The sequence below is a fragment of the Mesoplodon bidens genome (genome assembly GCF_964165515.1).
Source record: "Mesoplodon bidens genome assembly, contig: HAP1_SCAFFOLD_150, whole genome shotgun sequence".
Taxonomy (NCBI): Eukaryota; Metazoa; Chordata; class Mammalia; order Artiodactyla; family Ziphiidae; genus Mesoplodon; species Mesoplodon bidens.
The window spans coordinates 355191-372505 of record NW_027672498.1 but is presented as its reverse complement, the minus strand read 5'-3'; the positions used below and the strand labels follow the sequence as shown (position 1 = coordinate 372505).

General features: G+C 52.0%; 1 protein-coding gene across 1 annotated transcript in view; it reads right to left on the bottom strand.

Moving 5' to 3' along the window:
• Positions 1 to 14439: 14439 nt before the first annotated feature.
• The window catches only part of LOC308610107 (E3 ubiquitin ligase RNF157-like), a gene marked incomplete at both ends in the record, with an annotated part of 314581 nt that continues 311705 nt past the window's right edge, over positions 14440 to 17315 (bottom strand). Inside the window, 1 exon segment of the mRNA XM_081259359.1 lies at positions 14440 to 14561. Coding sequence (XP_081115485.1) covers positions 14440 to 14561 — 122 coding nt within the window.

Below are 17315 nucleotides of genomic sequence, written 5' to 3'. Positions count from 1 at the left end.
CAGTTCTCGCTTGGTGAGGAAGAGTGTGATTTCTGAGCCTAGGAGGCTGGGGACTAGCTTGCTAGTCATTGGCCATTGCCCAGACTGTACCCTCTACATCTCAGGTGGCATATGGCCTTTGGCATTTTTAGAATTTCTGTAAAGTCCCCTTTTTATTGTTTTTAACTTCTTGCATTTGTTTTGTTTTGTTTAGTTTTGTTTGGGCCTGTGTGATCTTAGTTCCCCAAATAGGGATTGGACCTGTACCCTCGGCAGTGAAAGCAAGGAGTCCTAACCGTTATTTCCTCTCCCCACATATACGATAAGCTTTTGGAGGACAGGGGCCATGCAGTGTTCTTCCTATGGTAGTCAATAATGGTGTTCAACGGAAGAGAGATGAGGCGTTATGTCAATTCCACAGTGAGGAATAATGCAACCGAATATTTATTTGAAGTAGGATAGAATCCAGCAATAGACCCCTGTGTTCTTAAGACTTTTGAAATGTCATGTTTTAATATTGCAATCAGCGGAAGAAAATGAATAAATGGTGATAGAATAGCTGCCTAAGTATTTGGGGGGTAAATAGCAGATCCCCATGTTTCATCTTAAATAAACATATATCCATAAATGTGAAAAAAGACCACATAAAGGTATTAGAAGAAAATAAAAGCAATATTTCTATAATCTTCTGGTGGGAAAGAGCCTTCAGAGGCTGATGCCACAAGCAGAGCCTTTGATATATTCCACCATCTTGTCTGTGACACCAGCTTAGCACTGATTCATGCCAAGCGTAAGATGAAGAGTTTTCCATATATTGTTTGATTTAAAGCCCACAGTCCTGTGAGGATGATATTACTATCCCTCCCTCATAGATGAAGGAGATCAGTGTGAGGCCCCAGCAGCCAAACCAAAAGCAGAAGGCAGTTTCACCCGACTGCAAAGCTGGTGCTCCGTCCTCCACTCTTTTCTCTTGTCTCCTTAGAGACAAAAACACTGGAAATATTCGAAACACTGAAATTCAATGAAAGCCAGTATTTCTTTACCATAAAGAGTTTTTGTTTGTTTGTTTCGAAGTGGTGGGGTTTGGCCATGCTGTGCAGCTTGCAGGATCTTAGTCCCTTGAAAAGGGATTGAACCTCGGGCCACAGCAGTGAAAGAGCCACGCCCTAACCAGTGGACCACCAGGGAACTCCCAAGACTTTTATAAGTCAACAAGAAGAAGTCAAACAGTCCAGGGGAAAAGGGGGCAAGGACTGTGAAGGGTAGGAGGTGTGTTGACAGTCTGCCACCATATCTGCCTCTCGTCTCCTCATGGCTCATGTGGGGTGGGTTTTGTTAGCCAGGCCTTTGTCACCTCGTGATGTAAACATCACCTCTAATATTTTCTACAAATACTTTTATAATCTGTCCAGAATTTGTTGTATTTGTTTGTTCGTGTGGTTGAGGTAGGGGATCTAATTTTTCCCCCTACATGAAGATCTGATTCTTTTCAAATCTTTCACTGAATGGTTTATTCTTTCTTCCCTGGTCTAATATGCTATCTTCATCTGGATGCTGTTCTGTGATCCAGTTATCTTGTCCTGTACCAGTACTAATATCACACTGCTTAATTCCAGTTGCTCTGTAACATATTTTATATCTGGTAGGGCAATGTCCTGCTCTTTGACCTTCTTTTGCATACATTTCATAACTATTCTTACATATATTCTCTACCAAATGTCAGCAGGCCAGGTTTTATTTAGAAATTATTTTGGCTATAAAATGGATTGCATTGAATTTTTAGTTTCATTTGAAGAGAATTGACCTCTTTACAACATTCTAGGAGGATGGTATCTCATGCCATGTAAGTACTTCTTAATGTCCTTCAAAAAAGTTTTAATATTTTCATCACATAGGTCTTACAAATTTGTGGCTAAATTTATTCCTAGGTGCTTTATGCATTTTTATTGATATAGTAAATGGGATGTTTCTTCTGTTTTTTAGTTAGTTAGTTGTGTTATATGGGAAAGCTATTGAGGCTAATATGTTGATCTCTTGATTTTGTATGGAGCCATCTTACTCATGTTACTTCCAATAAAATTTCAGTTGATTCTTTTGGTCTTTTTGGGTCCCTTGTTTCATATGCAGATATGTTTGTCTCTTCTTTCCAATACTTCGTTTTTCTTATCTTACTGATTAAGACCTCCTCCACAATGCTCAATAGTAGCAGTAATGATTGGGCATCCTACTCTTGTTCTTGACTTTAAAACAATGCTTAGGTTTCTGCCAGATACTTTTATTTTCTTTTCCTACTTCTAAGTGTTTTTATTAGGAATTATCTGTTGAACATTATCTAAAACAGTCAATAAAATATATCGCCAGCTGCATGCAAGACCCTAAGTTAGGTACTGTGGAAGAGTCAAAGGATTCTTAAACAGGGTAGAATTCCTTTCCTTGAAAGAGTTATCATCTTACTGGATAGATAAGATTTAAAGTAAAAAGGAATGAATAAGGATTTGGAAATAGTTGTAATGGATAATCATGATCCTGTTTTCTTTCAAAACAGATTTCTTCTCATAGAATTGCAAAAGAGGAAGATAGAAAAAGAAGCAGAAGGTAAATATTGGTCTTTGAAAGCAGAATTTTACAACTAGAGGAGAACTTAGAACTCATCTATTTCAATTTCCTCACCAAAGGCAGGAGGAATGTTTAATTACCCTAAAGGTTTACCCTAATTTATTTATCAGCAGAATTAGCTCCCCAGCCCAAGCTGAGTTAGAACAGGACTGGCACACATTCATCTGCTTTCACTAGTCCTTTAAGGAAAGAGGGTGGACGGGGAGAGGTTTTGGTTGTACCTGTTCCTGCTGGGCTGATGCCTGGTTCCTAGGCATCAGGCCAGGCCAGAGGCCTTCTAGGAGGCTCTGGGGTAGGGAGGGCCACATGGTTGGGGATTTAGGGGCTGGCCTCACTCAAAGCTGACGAAAGGTAGAACATATGAGTCCCTCCTGGAAAGTGGCAAGAAAACTTCCCTTCTCATCCTACTGTTTTTCAGGCCCCTACTCTCTATTCCCTTTATCCAAACCTCATAGAATTTTAACCGGGAGAAACTTTAGACAGTAGTTTGTCTCTTCCTTTTGTAATAAATAAATGGAGAAACAGAAAGGGAAACTATCTTGCCCCATGGTCATACTGCTAGTGATTACCAAGAAGAAGATGGGCTCTTTCCACTGAGGACTTCTCTGCTGATCACATTGTGCTTGGGCTTTGAGCTACGTTTTATGTCATAGTTCAGTAGACACATATATATGGACATAAGTAGTTTCTGAAACAAACTTATTGTGCACTCTGATGTTTTTCTATTCCATTTGTATTCAAAAAGAGTATTTTGTGCTTCCCTGCTGGCCATGGCCTTTAAACGGATTCCACAATTCACTGACACCTGAGTGACAGCCTGCAGAGTGAAAGTCAGAGAGGTATAGATGACTTTGCTCGTTGGGTTCAGGTGTTTACTTGGTGTGATTCAACTTATAGGATAGAGCAGCCAGGAAAATAAAATCACCTTCTCCCCACACCCACACCCCCAGCAAATGCTGCATGTGCGACTAAGTCCGAAGCGGACTGGTGTGAAGCGTGTCTAAGGGAGTAACAAGTTTCTGCCCAGTGCCGTTGTGCAGTGTTTTCACTGCACGAGGGCAGTTGGCCAAGGGCAAAGAAAGGTGAACGGGGCTGAAAATCCTGCCTATGCTCCATGCTAAGCCACATACAAATGTCTCTCCAGAGACACTTGGGGTCCATTTTGGACAGACACAGAGAACTTCTGGAAGGCCAGCATGCATGCAATGATTTTCATGATACTGGGTCTGTGGTGATTTTGCTCATTGTGATTATGGACTTTGGTACCCATTTAGTCCTAATGAAAGCAGAGATAACACATTGTGAGAGAGATGAAAAGTGACATGTAACACTAACTGTGTGTGTTTTCCTCCAAGGGGCCTTTTTTTTATTTCTGCTGCATAAGAGAAGCTCAGGGGAAAGTGAGAGTCAGGTAGATGTGAGGAGGGTAAAGTACTGTGGCCAGAGAAAGCAGGGGAGATGCAGAATTAATATTTCCCTTTCTGTGTTCTAGGAGGGCTTTTTCGGGAGAAGGCGGCCACTTTGGCTTAGGGATATGTATAGGCCTCTCAGCGCCACACGCAAGGAAAACATGGCCCAAAAGCTACATGACAGGGAGTCTTCTGATGAGGATGAGATATTTCTGCATCCCAGCAGGAGGCTCAAACTCATCATCCAGAGCTCACTGAGGGGGCTGAATCTTTACCCAGCAGGAGGGCCCTGCTCAGCATCCACAGACCCCTGAGGACGTTGAATCTTTTTCACCCCAGGCAGAGGCCCAGGCTCAGCATGCAGAGCCCACTGAAGAGGTAGAACCACCTCCACTTCCGCAGGGGGCTCCATCTCAGCCTTCAGAGGCCCCTGAGGAACTAGAAACTTCAAGTCCTCAGGAGGCCCTTGCCCGGCCTTTGGAGACACTTAAGGATGTTGTAGTTCGACTAGAAGCACATCACGGGGTAAATGAAGCTCAGCAGTCAAACTTGTACAACGGCACTGTTAAATCTCTGGATCTGGCACTTCCCATAAATCCGCAGGTCACTAAAGAGGTTGAACCTTCTCCAGTCCAGGAGGAGACCCCATCTCAGCCTCCAGAGCACCCTGAGGAGATTGAACTTTCTCTACTCCATCAAGAGGCCCCAACTCAGGCTCCAGAGAGCCCCGAGGAGGTTGAACCTTCTCCCGTCCAGCAGGAGGCCCCATCTCAGCCTCCAGAGCACCCTGAGGAGATTGATCCTTCTCTACTCCATCAAGAGGCCCCAAGTGAGGCTCCAGCTTTCCCTACTGAGTATGTACTTCAAATTCCAGTGACTGATGAGGTAGCGTCTGTACCTGGCGTTCAGCGTCACGCTCCTTCAAACTTGCCCCGTGTTCCACTGCAACCTCTGGATTTGGAATTTACCATGAATCCAGAGGCCACTACGGAAGCTGAGTTTTCTACAGCTCAGCAGGAGGCCCTGGCTCCACCTCCTGAACATCCTGAGGAGACAGAATCTTCTCCAACCCAACAAGAGACCACAGCTAGGCCTCCAGAGCCTCCTGGAGAGGATGAGACGTCAAGGGAGCAGTAGCAGCCAGCTCAGCCTTCTGAGCCTCCTGGGGAAGTTGAACCTTCTCCAACCCAGCAGGAGCCCACAGGTCAGCCTCCAGAGCCTCTTGTGGAAGCTGAGCCTTCTCCAAGGGAACAGGAACAACCGACTCAGCCTTCGGAACCTACAGAGCCTCCTGAGGAGGTGAAAGCAGCAACCCAGCAGGAGACCCCAGCTCAGCTTTCAGAGTCTTTTGGAGAAGCTGACAATTCTGCAACCCAGCAGGAAGCCTCAGCTCCGTCTCTAGAGCCTCCTAATGAGGCAGAATCTTCTCCAAGCCAGCAGGAGATCCCAGCTCTGTCTCCTCCGGAGATAGGACCTTCTGCAACCCTGCAGGAGCAACCAGCTCAGCCTCCAGAGCCTTCTTCAGGGGAGGTGGAACCTTCTCCAACTCAACAGGAACAGCCAGCTCAAGCTCCAGAGCATCAGGAAATGACAGTTTCACCTCCAAGTCACCCTCATGCTCAGCATTCAAAGTTATCCAGTGTCGCTGTCAAACCTGCAGATGTGGAGCTTACCATCACAGAAGAACCCACTCCAGAGGTGGGACCTTGTCCAAATCAGCAGAAGCCTTCAGCTCAGCCCTCAGTGCCCCTTACTAATGCAGAATTTTCTACAACCCAGCATGAGGCCCGCACGCTGCCTTCACAGCCATCTGAGGACGTTGAACCTTTGCCATTTCAACAGGAGGCTCCAGCCCAAACTCCAGAAGCCAGTTCACATAATAAACCTTCAGTAAAAGAGGAGACCCCAGCTCAGTATCCAGAGCATCCTGGAGAAGAAGTTATACCTGCCACAAGCCAGCAGGAGACCCCAGCTCAGCTTTCAGAGACTTTTGGAGAAGCTGAAACTTCTGCAACCATGGAGGAAGCCTCAGGTGGAGCAAGAAACTCCACCGCAGGAGTGCAAGCAAGGGCACGGGGCCATCCCCTCTTCCTGGTCCCAGTGGTTCTAGCAAGCACTGCGTCCCTCCCAGTTAAGCCTCAGCTGTAGCTACACTCACTACATTAGACTGTCTGTCCCCTTTCCCTCTGCAGCTTGGCTGCCCCAGCCCCTAACCCCCAGATCCCCAACTCCCCGCTGCTCTCAGCCTCAAGTTGGGCTCAAAGATTAGGGACACATACCCTCTGCCCCAACTCTACGGATGAAGCCAAAAGATCCCAGAGGCCTTAGAAAATCTGGCTCCACCCGGCACTCCGGCCTAGTTCGGTCTCCTCTCTCTTCCCCCTTCCTCCTAGCTCTGCCTCACAGACCGCTGACCAGAGCCCCAGGGAAGCTCTGCTGGGAGAGGCCTCTAGGGTGTTAATTTGCAGTCACCTACTCAGCATTTGTTATACCTGGGAACTTTCCCTGGATAGAGACCTGGGGAGGTGAGCAGGAGAGAGAGAAGTTTCGAAGATAAGATGTTCTGGTGCGTGCCCTGTACTGATGTTTCCAGCTTGGCCAGGGCCCCTCCAAGCCGCAGCTCTCATAGTGCAGGGCCCTTAGCGTGTCTCTGGGGCAGGGAAGAAGTGGATCAATGAAACACTGTGTGTATGGGGGGCTGGGGAGCGGAGGCAGCAATTTTGGTCCTGGGCCCCAATTCTCAGCCTGCTGGACTAGAATCTGAGGATGGCCTGGGCTGGGGGACGTGTGTCCTGGTGGGGTGACCTGGACCAGCCCCTGCCTGGGTGGTAGGGTGTCCATGGGCCTGCACTGGCGGGGACGGGGGCAGTCTGGGCCCAAACTTCGGTGCTGTCTGGAGGAGGGGCAGGGCCTGGCTTCTTACAAGAAGGCGGCCAGGCTGGCCCAGTCATGCAGGTCAGAGGCCAGTGTGGCATCCCCGGCCTCAAAGAGGGGCTCGGGGGGCAGGGAGCAACGGTTGCTCTCGTCCCAGGGGTGCTGCAGGAAGGATGTGGCCAGGAAGGTCTCATCAAAGTCCAGGCTGTCGGTAGCCTGCTCCACTGGAAGCCCCCAGGTAACAGGGCACTCGATGTGGTGGCCATAGATGGTGAGGTCCACGTCCCCGTGTGAGGCAGGGCTCAGCGGCGGGATCAGCTCCGAGGTCTCCAGCGTGCCCAGCTCCCCGTCCAGTGTGCCAGCGTCCAAGATGGCCTCCCAGTCAAAGTTGCCCTTGAGGGGTTCCAGCTCAGCCTGCTCCTCCTGGGTCAGCAGCAGGGGGCTGGAGGGCCGCGGGACCTTGGCCTCCTGCTTGGGCAGCGGCTGTTGATGCTTACGCCCCAGCCTGCCCTCGCCTGCACCCCAGCCCGCCTCCTCAGTGGCCTCCTCGAATTCCGCAGCAGCTGCTGGGCCTCGGTGTTCACGGTCAGTGGCCCGGCCCATGGGGTGGCGCTGGGAACAGGCGCGGCCGGGCGGGCAAAGGCCGGGTGGATGTGGACTGGGGTCAGCTGCTGCTTTTTCAACGCCCCACTCAGCAGCCCCTCGGCATACTGGTGTTCGATGCGCCAGAAGCCCCCCTTGCCTGGCTCGTGCTTCTCCCGAGGCACATTGATGAAGCCGTTGTTCAGGGACAGGTTGTGGCGAATGGAATTCTGAACACAGGGAGATAGGAGAGAAGGAAGACAGCTGTGTGAGTGGGTGGGGTCAGTGATGGGGGGCTCCTAGCACCATTGCCAGTAGCACCACTAACTTCTCTCTAATGGGGGCAGGGAGACAGAGGCGCTGCTCTGACTGTGAGGCTCTGGGACACCAGCCACGGGACACCAGGAGCTGGGAGTGCTGTCAGGGGCTTTTGTTCCCTTTTGCCAGGATATCTGCCTGCTCAGTCATCCGAGCCCTGAGCCGCAGGGTGGTTCTCAGTGCCAGCCTGTTCTGCCCTCCCTCCCTTACCCCACCGATTGCGGCCTCTGGCCAAAGGCCTTGGCTCCCCCGGGGCCTGGACGGCCATCTCCCTCTGCCTGGGCCTGGCTGGCCTTCTCTGTGAAATGAGTGAGTGGGTGTGAGGGTGTGTGTGAGGGGTGTATGAAGTGTGGGAGGATCTGATGACTTTCCTTATTTGTAGAGCCGGCTGCTGGCCTGGGCCCTCACCCACCATGTCCCCCTCCTCCCACTCCAGGCTCTGAGGCCTCAGTTGATTATTACCCAGCCAAGAGCATAGCGCTCATTCCTGGGTCCTCTCAGTCTTGGGGTAGGCTGGGGAGTGGTGGAGGGTCTCTGCTTTATCACCAAGGTTACAAATGGTACTTGCCCCAGGGTCAGGGCCCAAGCAAATGTGGAATAGCTGTGATCACAGGGACTATGATCCTGTGGCCTGTACCACAGGGAAGGATCTGTGCATCCTCAGGGTCACTGTCCCCAAGTAGCCCCTGATCCTGATGGTCGAAGAGGCTCAGGGCAGTGTGTGCCCAGCCTGAATCGCCATCCTGCCTTGTTCACGCCTGGGTGCACAGTCCAAACCACGCTGGGGCACAGGGATCTGGGGCCTGGTGGGTGGGGCCGGCAGGTGAGTAGTGCCCCCTGGCAAGACTGGGAGGTTTACATGGTGGCCTGGGCCCCTTGGCTGCTCTGTGCCAGGTTCCGGAAACTTGGAACATGAAGCCAGTGTGGAAGGAATGAGCCCCTGTGGAAAGCACGTGGCTGAGGTAATTGTCCCCCCAGGGAGTTTGATGAGAAGGGGGGGCAGAGTGTAGGCAGGAAACTAGGGAGGACGTGGGGTGGGGGCTGGCACAGCAGCTTTCGGAAGGCCCCGTAGCCCTTCCACTGGGACACAGATGGCCTTCAATCCCTGCAGCACACCCCTCTACCCTCCCAGAGCCCCTCCAGCCAACTGAAAGCAGGCGGGATGCAGAGCCTGGCAGGAACGATACTATGCTTCCAGTCTCGCCCTGACAAACTGACCTTGAGGAGGGTAGTGTCTAGGAATTCTAGGACTTGGGACAAAAATGTGTCCCTCAGTCCATCAACCTACCCTGGGGTCTGTGTCCACGCATAGTTCAGCCCTGGTCTTTGGGCTGAGCCTGCCGGATGAGAGACAAGTTCTTGCCACTTGAACCTCTATGTCGGCACCCCTACAGCCCTCTGAACATCCTCCCTCCTCCGTCTCTGAAGTCAAAGGGGCAGCAGTCCAAGCACTGGGCTCCCTTGAGGTCCTTCCTGGACGGCCTTCCTCTCTCGGGGCCCTGGCCGTACCGCGCCTACTTGGCCTGCGGATCTAGGATGTGAGTCCAGTCTGCGCGGGCATGGGGAGGGAGGGAGGGAGTGCCTCCCTACCTGCCAGGTGGGATCAGCGTGGCGGAAGTGGCAGAAGTTGTCTGTGTTCCATTTGTAGATGGCCGACAGGGTGATCTTGGTGGCCTTGCTGGCCTGCATGGCCATGCAGATGAGCGTGGAATACAAGTAGGGAGGCTTCACGTGCGGGTGGGTGGCGTAGTCCACGTCGTCGGGAGGCGAGGCCTGCAGCCCCGAAGGGGCGCTCCGCGACGTGCACGAGGACGTGGGCTTGCCGGGTGTGTGCGGCTGCCCCAGCCAGGCGGGGTCCGCTGTCAAGGGTGACCCCAGCTCGGCCGAGCCTGACAGCTCGTGGTAGCCGTGGGTGTCAGTGTCCCCCGAAGCCAGGGAGGGAGCTTGGCGTTGAGAACAGTGAATTCCTGCAGCCACTGCAGGCTGGTCAGGCTGTCATTCAGGGCGTTGGACTCCTCCAGGCCGCCTTCCGGTCCGGCCTCCTCCGCTGCCCCTGCTCCCGAGACGCGTAGCCAGCTCTCCGCCATATCTGCGGGCACTCTCCGAGGGGGCTGTCAACATCCACGAGCCGAGCCGAGGGTGACCGCCGAGCTCTCCGGCTCGCTGACTCCCAGGGCTTCAGTTACGCAGCCTCCCAGAAGCGGGCTTCCATCCCGCGATCCGGGGGTAGCCTCCTCCAAACGGAATGTGGTGCCTGCGGGGACCAGAGCGGGAACTGAGCCCTCTTTCCCCACCACCGAGGGGAGAGTGTGTGCGACGGGGGAGGCTCTTACTAAAATCCTTCCTGCAGCTGGGGAGGATCTTTTACTGCCGAGGTCTGGGAAACAGAAGGTGTGCCCGGGGGTCCGACCCACACGGGGTTCGCCTCGCTCTTTTCCTCTTGGATCTTTTAGAGGAGACTTAATTAGCCAAACGAGGGAATAGTGTAGGGGCATGCGAGGCCACCCCTTTCACCCTCAAAGCGGGGAATTAACCCCCCTCTCTCCATCCACAACCAATGGAAATGGGGCGAGAGAGTCCAGGAGGGACGTAGGATGGGTCGGGGGGCGGGGGAGGTCGTCTGATCTTTGAAAAGGGATATTAGGATGGGGATCAAGGGGAAGGAAGGAAACAATACAGAGAGTTATAAGGGGGCGGGAAGTGAGTGTCCCCCAAACGCCTCTGATGTCAGTCCCCGGGCCCACCACTTCCGTCGAGGACGGATGGGAGAGCGGGCTGGTACTGACGCCCTCCCTTCCCAAGGCCTGCAGCCCTCCCCGTCCCTTACCTGGCTCAGAGCGCAGCCCGGGCCAAAGGAAGGTTCTCAAAGAAATTCCTCCCAACGCCCACCCTCACCGCGGCTCTCTGCTCCCAGCTCCAGGGCCCAGCCAGCAATCCTCGTCGCCACTGACGCCCGAGGGCGCCACTGTGAAAGCCAGCGGCCTGGGACAGGCACTCAGTCGCCGCTCGCAAGGCGTCTCCTGCTGCCGTGGCGACGCCCCACCCATATAAACAGCTTCCGCTTCTGCCATTGGCCAGGGCGTCTCCAAAGAGACTGCGGGCTCTTAACCGCTCTCTCACGAGGTAACTCTCTTCAAACTCCCTCCTGCTGCCCTCTGTTATGTTGAGGAAAGTTCCCTCTATGCTTACTTTCTGCAGGGTTTTTATCATAAATGGGTGTTGAATTTTGTGGAAAGCTTTCTCTGCGTCTGTTGAGATGATCATATGGTTTTTCTCCTTCAATTTGTTAATATGGTGTATCACATTGATTGATTTGTGTATATTCAAGAATCCTTGCATTCCTGGAATAAACCCCACTTGATCATGGTGTATGATATTTTTAATGTGCTGTGGGATTCTGTTTGCTAGTATTTTGTTGAGGATTTTTGCATCTATGTTCATCAGTGATATTGGCCTGTAGTTTTCTTTCTTTGTGACATCCTTGACTGGTTTTGGTATCAAGGTGATGGTGGCCTCGTAGAATGAGTTTGGGAGTGCTCCTCCCTCTGCTATATTTTGGAAGAGTTTGAGAAGGATAGGTGTTAGCTCTTCTCTAAATATTTGATAGAATTCGCCTGTGAAGCCATCCGGTCCTGGGCTTCTGTTTGTTTGAAGATATTAATCACAGTTTCCATTTCAGTGCTTGTGATAGGTCTCTTCATATTTTCTATTTCTGCCTGATTCAGTCTTGGCAGTTTGTGCATTTCTAAGAATTTGTCCATTTCTTCCAGGTTGTCCATTTTATTGGCATAGAGTTTCTTGTAGTAATCTCTCATGATCTATATTTCTGCAGTGTGAGTTGTTATTGAGTCAAAGTATTAAAAGCGTGCTGGAGAAATTCGGACAGAAACTCACAAATAAGCCAACTGCGCAGTTAACAGCTCTCCTTCCCTTGTGAACAGTTTTATTCATTTTTAAGAATCATGCTGCTATCCATAAATATTACCTCCTTGACGTCCCCACTGTAGTGTGCCCATGAGTGTACTCCAGGGAGTGAGGGGTACACAGCTGGCACAACAGTACACACATACTTACACACAGTAGGTGTGCAGATCCTAAAGCAAAGTGAGCAAGCAGCATGCCAATGTCAGGTGAACAGGACACAAACTCTCCCCAGGTGAGATGGCTTAACGTGTGTGGATCCGTGCCCAGGAGATGCCCCAGCGTGGGCATGACCTCTGGTGGGATGGGACTGGGGAGGAGAAGGAAAAAGGGCTCTGTGAGAAGGCTGGGATCACCACACCACCCGGAAGTGAGCTCCTAGGTGAGCTCCGACCTGAGTGTGGCAGGAAGGAGCCCCAGGCCTCTGGTTAGTCTGTGTCCTTGTGTGAGAAACCAGGCCCCGTCATATTCTCTGTGGGTCAACTGCTAACAACATGACCATCTCCAGATGATGACTGGGGCGGCTGTCCTGTTCCCCGACCAGGCTCTGTGCCCTGTTCCCTGATCCCAGCCCTTTTGGATGGGATATTTCTGCTCGCCAAAGAGCTAAATGAGGGCAAAGAGGTGAGGGGATGGGGGAGAGAGCAGGAACTGTCTGAGAAACAGGAGTGAAGGGCCACTTCTCACCCGGGTATGTCTTGGTTATGGAACCAAGGCCTTGAGGAATGTCTCTGAGCCTCTTCCTGGGAGAAGACAGACCCTCCAGAAAGGGTGAAGACAATGGCTTCCTCTTAGGGTTCCTGGCCACTGTGGCAACTGTTTACCTGCATCTCCTTCATCTCAGGTAACACCACACTCTGAATACTACCTGCCGGGCGAGGAGGTGGATCTGTATACCACCACCCCAGGCTAAGGGAGCGCCCCCTTCCCTAGTGCTTCTGGGACTCAGACTTCAAGGAGATCAGGAAGTGTGGTTATTGCTGGAATCATCAATATGAAAGGGGCTGTAAGAATGTTTCGGAGAAAGGAAGGACATTAAATGGGGCCTGAAACAGCAGAGCCCACTGCAGGATTTCAGAGCGGGTGGACACGGGAACTCAAGGCAGAAGCTGAGATTCAGGCTTGGCTCATGTAGTGTCTGTCAGGACCACAGGCCTCCCCCTGCCCACCCCCAGGGCAGGATGTGAACCACAACCACCAGGCAGTGAGGGTCACCACGCACCTGGTGGCGCAAAGCAGCCACTCAGGAGGTGCAAAACATTCCCCGGCACTGGGCTCTCTTTGAGGCCTTGGGAAGGACCCTGAAAAGCTCTTCTAGGGCAACAATTCCAACTACTAATTCAGGCCATCATGGTGGGCATAGCCTAGGGCTCTGTCATACCTCAGCCTCACAAAATGTTGGATCCCACTTTGCTTCTCAATCTCATGCTCCACTAAATAACCACCTCTTCCAAAAGCCAGCAGACAATGCATCTATCAGAGAGCTATGAGGAATCCATTGATAACACTAGTGTTGAGGGAGGAACAGCCAACAGCTTACGGTCTTGCTGTTTCAGGCTGTTATTTCTATGCCCTACACCAGAGTGAGGTGGGGTGCACATGTGATTTGAACAATATCTCTAAATCTCTGATGAGCCTATGGAAGGCAGTACCTCCGGCTCCCCCCATCAGGCTCAGCTGATCTGGAGGACAGGGGAGGAAAACCGGTGGGGTGGGGAGCCTCCCAGACCACCACTGACCCCAGCTCAGCCCTTCCCCCAACCTCCTTTGGGGTTCCTGGGCACCAAATGAGAACCACCGGTCCACCCCTCTCTCAGCTTCTTTCTTCAACTCTTTCAGAAAAGCGGGGTGGAGACGGGGGCAGCAGGGATAAGAATGCCACCTGACAGGGCGGTAGTGATGAAACGTGATAATATACGACAGTCCCTAACAAGTGCCTGGTACATAGAGGGGGTCAAAAATGCCTTTGCAGTGTCACCTTAGGATGGAGCCCCAGGCCTTCCTGAGTGCACCTGATCATAAAGAAGTCCCCGGTAGGTCATCATTTAACTGAGGGGTTCTCAGATTCAAGGCCTCCTTCCTAAGCAGACACACGAGGCATAGCCTCTGCTACCAGAAGCAAGAACTGTTTTCCCAACCAACCTTCTGGTGGTTGACACTGCTTCTTGTCCTTGAGAGAGGAGCTCCTAATGCATTTTGAGGGAAACCCCACTTACAGTGCAATATGGCTTTCCCTTCTCACAGGAGTCATCCCCCAACGCCACCCCAAACTGCAGGTCTCAGATTGGTCATGATGTCCCAGGGACTAGAAAATGCCAGATGGGTGTTTGTAATGAAGTCACCCAAACTCTTGAGTCTTCTTGGTCTACCTCCTAAGGAGAAAAAAAAGAAAAGATGCACAAGAAATAACCAGTCTGTAGGCCACAGCTCCACCTGAAGATCAAGATACAGTGGAAACATTCCAGAGACTCTCTGCAAACGGTCTCATGAGCTGCAGTTCGAGTGGCTTTAGCCCACAAGGAGAAAAGAGGTTTCCAGTCCCTTCTGAGAGGGGAAGGATCACGGTTGCGGAAGAAGATGAGTCTGGGAGAAGGGTCAGGTGCCCTCAGCATCCAGCTTTCACGTGGGTCTAAAACGTCTCCGTGTGTCTTGCTGAGGATGCCCAGGAGGTCAGTGGTGCCATGAGGCCAGGATGGGATGTGAGAACGGGAGGAGAGCCCTGGTACAGGGGCTAAGGCTCTCAGATGGCCAAAGGATCCCACACGCAGAGCCTGTTCTCGGGGTCCTCCAGGCTGCCAGAAGATGAGCGTCTGCACTGCGTGTTCCGACGACTGACCACGTTGTCGTCAGCCTGCCAGGCACCTGAGAAGAAGAAAGGAAGGTTACCGGACCTTTGGTTTGGTGTAGATGGTGTCTCTGGCAGGACAGTGCGGAGTTTGTCACGAAAACTGGCAAGATGTGCATTACCTGGAACTCCCACAGGGTGCAAACCACAGCACGTGAAACTTGGGAGCAGTGGCGTCCAGTGGGCGAGGGACAGTCATGGCCACTGTGGCCCTCTGATGGAGGGACATGCAGGATGGTCCTTGTTTTGTGAGCTTGCCGTAGGCTCCACCTTTGTATCTTTATTTGGTCTTGAAGTTTGCCTAAGTGTTAGAGCGGACCAGGAAAAGAAACTGAGTCTGGCTGAGACTTTCACGAGAGCAGGAGGAGGTGAAGGGGAGGGAGAAGAGTGTGTTAATTTGGGCTCAGAGTTAGTGTTTGCTGTGGGGGCCAGGGTGGGGCAGGAAGGGACTGGCTGCCCAGCAGGGTGCCAGGGACCAAATGGCATGGCAGAGAACAGAGTGACAGCTGTTCCTCTCCTTCTGCACCTGTACAGCCCACCGAGAGTTGCTATAAGCTGGTGCCACCAACCCCAGGAGACATTAGCTCCAGAGCTTTGGGGTCCCCCGGGTACCATCCACGAAACTCATCATCTTCCCCCCTTGTACTGCAGTTCCTGCACGAGAAGCACCCGCTGCCCATGCTGGAAACACACTCTTGGTGCTTCTCTCTCCTTCATGCTCTGTATCCAATCCATCCTGACCTCCTGCTTGTTCAAGCTCTAGTAAGGTCTAAATCTGTAGTCAGAAAACCGGGATACAGCCCCAGCTTCTAACGTACTGACTGTGTGACCTTGGGCAGGTCACTGTACTTGGAGCCCAGGTTTTCCCATCCATCAGATGGGAGACAAGTACTTACTCCCCAGGGATGCTGTGAGACTAAGCGAGGTGACATGGAAGAGTGGTGAGCAGGGCGCCTGACTCACAGAATGTGCGCGAAAACCATCCACCCACCAGGCCTTGTTCAGGCTACACTCATCTCCCCCAAGTCGTCCTCCCATCCCACAGACTGACTCCATCTGATTCAGACCCCCCAGTGCAGCGAGATGCCCCTTCTGAAGGGAGAGGTTGAAGCCCTAACCCCCTGAGTTTGGGGAAAGTCTTCCATTCTCTGGCCGAGGACTGCTGAGCTGCCTCTTCCAGCACCTGCCCCCAGAAGCCCCCCCCTGAAGCCAGATGGGGTCCAGCGTGCTCCGAAGTGTTCCCACACTGGCCCGTACGACCACCCAATTTCTCATGCTGTGTGGAAATTGCTGGGTCCTCCAGCACACGGTGATCTCCTCCAGGGCAGAGCCGAGAGCCATGCCCTTCAGAGGGCTCAGTTCGTGGATGGAGCCAGCTGACCTGGAGGGTGTGCGTGAGGCTCACTGTGTCACATTTGAGGGAGTCCACTCACCAATGTCTGGGGTCAGCTTCAGGTTAGGCCAGCCCAAGACACGAAACCCTTTAATGGCAGAAGCACTGGGATTCAGCGGGTATAAATTGTGTATACCCATAAATGTCCTGGTGTGCTAATCCGCCCTAAGGCTCTAATAATAGTCTTGTGGAGGTGGACCCCAGGGGAAGGGGAGTGAGTGGGACAGGAAATGTTTAGGTATCTCTCACAGCCAAACGGAATGCAGGGATCTGTACTCCCTGGGGGTACCGGAGTCCGGCACATGGGTCCACAGTGCTTTACCGCTCTAAGGGTGACAGGATGAAGAGCAGGCAAGATTGCCCTTTTAAGTTAGGAACCCCCAGATGAAATAAGTTGTTCCTTCATTTTATATAATTTGGTAGATCCAATACTTATTCCTCTGTGTTTAATGGGCAGGACTCCGGAACTGTGGCTGTTTGGTATAAAAGACCAAAAGCAAATGGTAAAAAGGAGAGAAGACAAACACTCACACACACACAAACACACACACACGCACATGCACGCACACACACACACACACACACAAAGTCAAATCAAACAACTGCCGCAGCCTCGCCGCCACCACCACTGGCTGCCAGGCTGCCTGGCTCTGAATTCTTGAGTCCTTGCTACAAACACCACCGGTCCAGATTCTGAGCCAGGGCTGAAAACTGGCTCCTTCTGAAACAGCCTCAAGACTCAGACCTGAAGTCTCTGATCTCCCCAGCTTCTTAGTACAGACGGTGGTGCTCTTTCCTCTAAAAAGGCTTTTGCCAGACCCTCGGCGAAACCCTGCTTCTGGATGCAGACGGTAAGCCTGGAAGGCGCAGGAGGACTTCCTGAGCGAGTGCTGCCATTCTGTCCAGCCCTCAGCCAGAAAAGGGAGCCTGGAGATTGAAAATCCTTCACGGGAGGTAGAGAAAGGTGGTTCCCACTTAATTCCATCCTCAGGCTCAGAAACGGGGGAGTGAGGAGACCTCTAGAGGCAGATTTGGGGAGCACATCTAGGGGGATTCCACACACCTCTTTCCTGCCTCTACCCAGCCACTAATTAAATTTAAGGTCTGTAACAGTTCCACCATCTTGTAGAGTTTCTCTCCAAGAAAAGAGAAAGTTAATTCCGATTTTTCCTTAGTATCTGAGAAGCATAGCCCTTCCTAGTGGCGTCTTTGTCTTGGGTTATTTCAGGTCTCCATAAGTACTTTTCTTTGTTTTGTTTTTGGCTGTGCAGTGGCTTGGAGGATCTTAGTTCTCCGACCAGGGATTGAACCAGGCCACTGCAGTGCAAGTGCTGAGTCCTAACCACTGGACGGACAGGGAATTCCCTCCATAAGTACT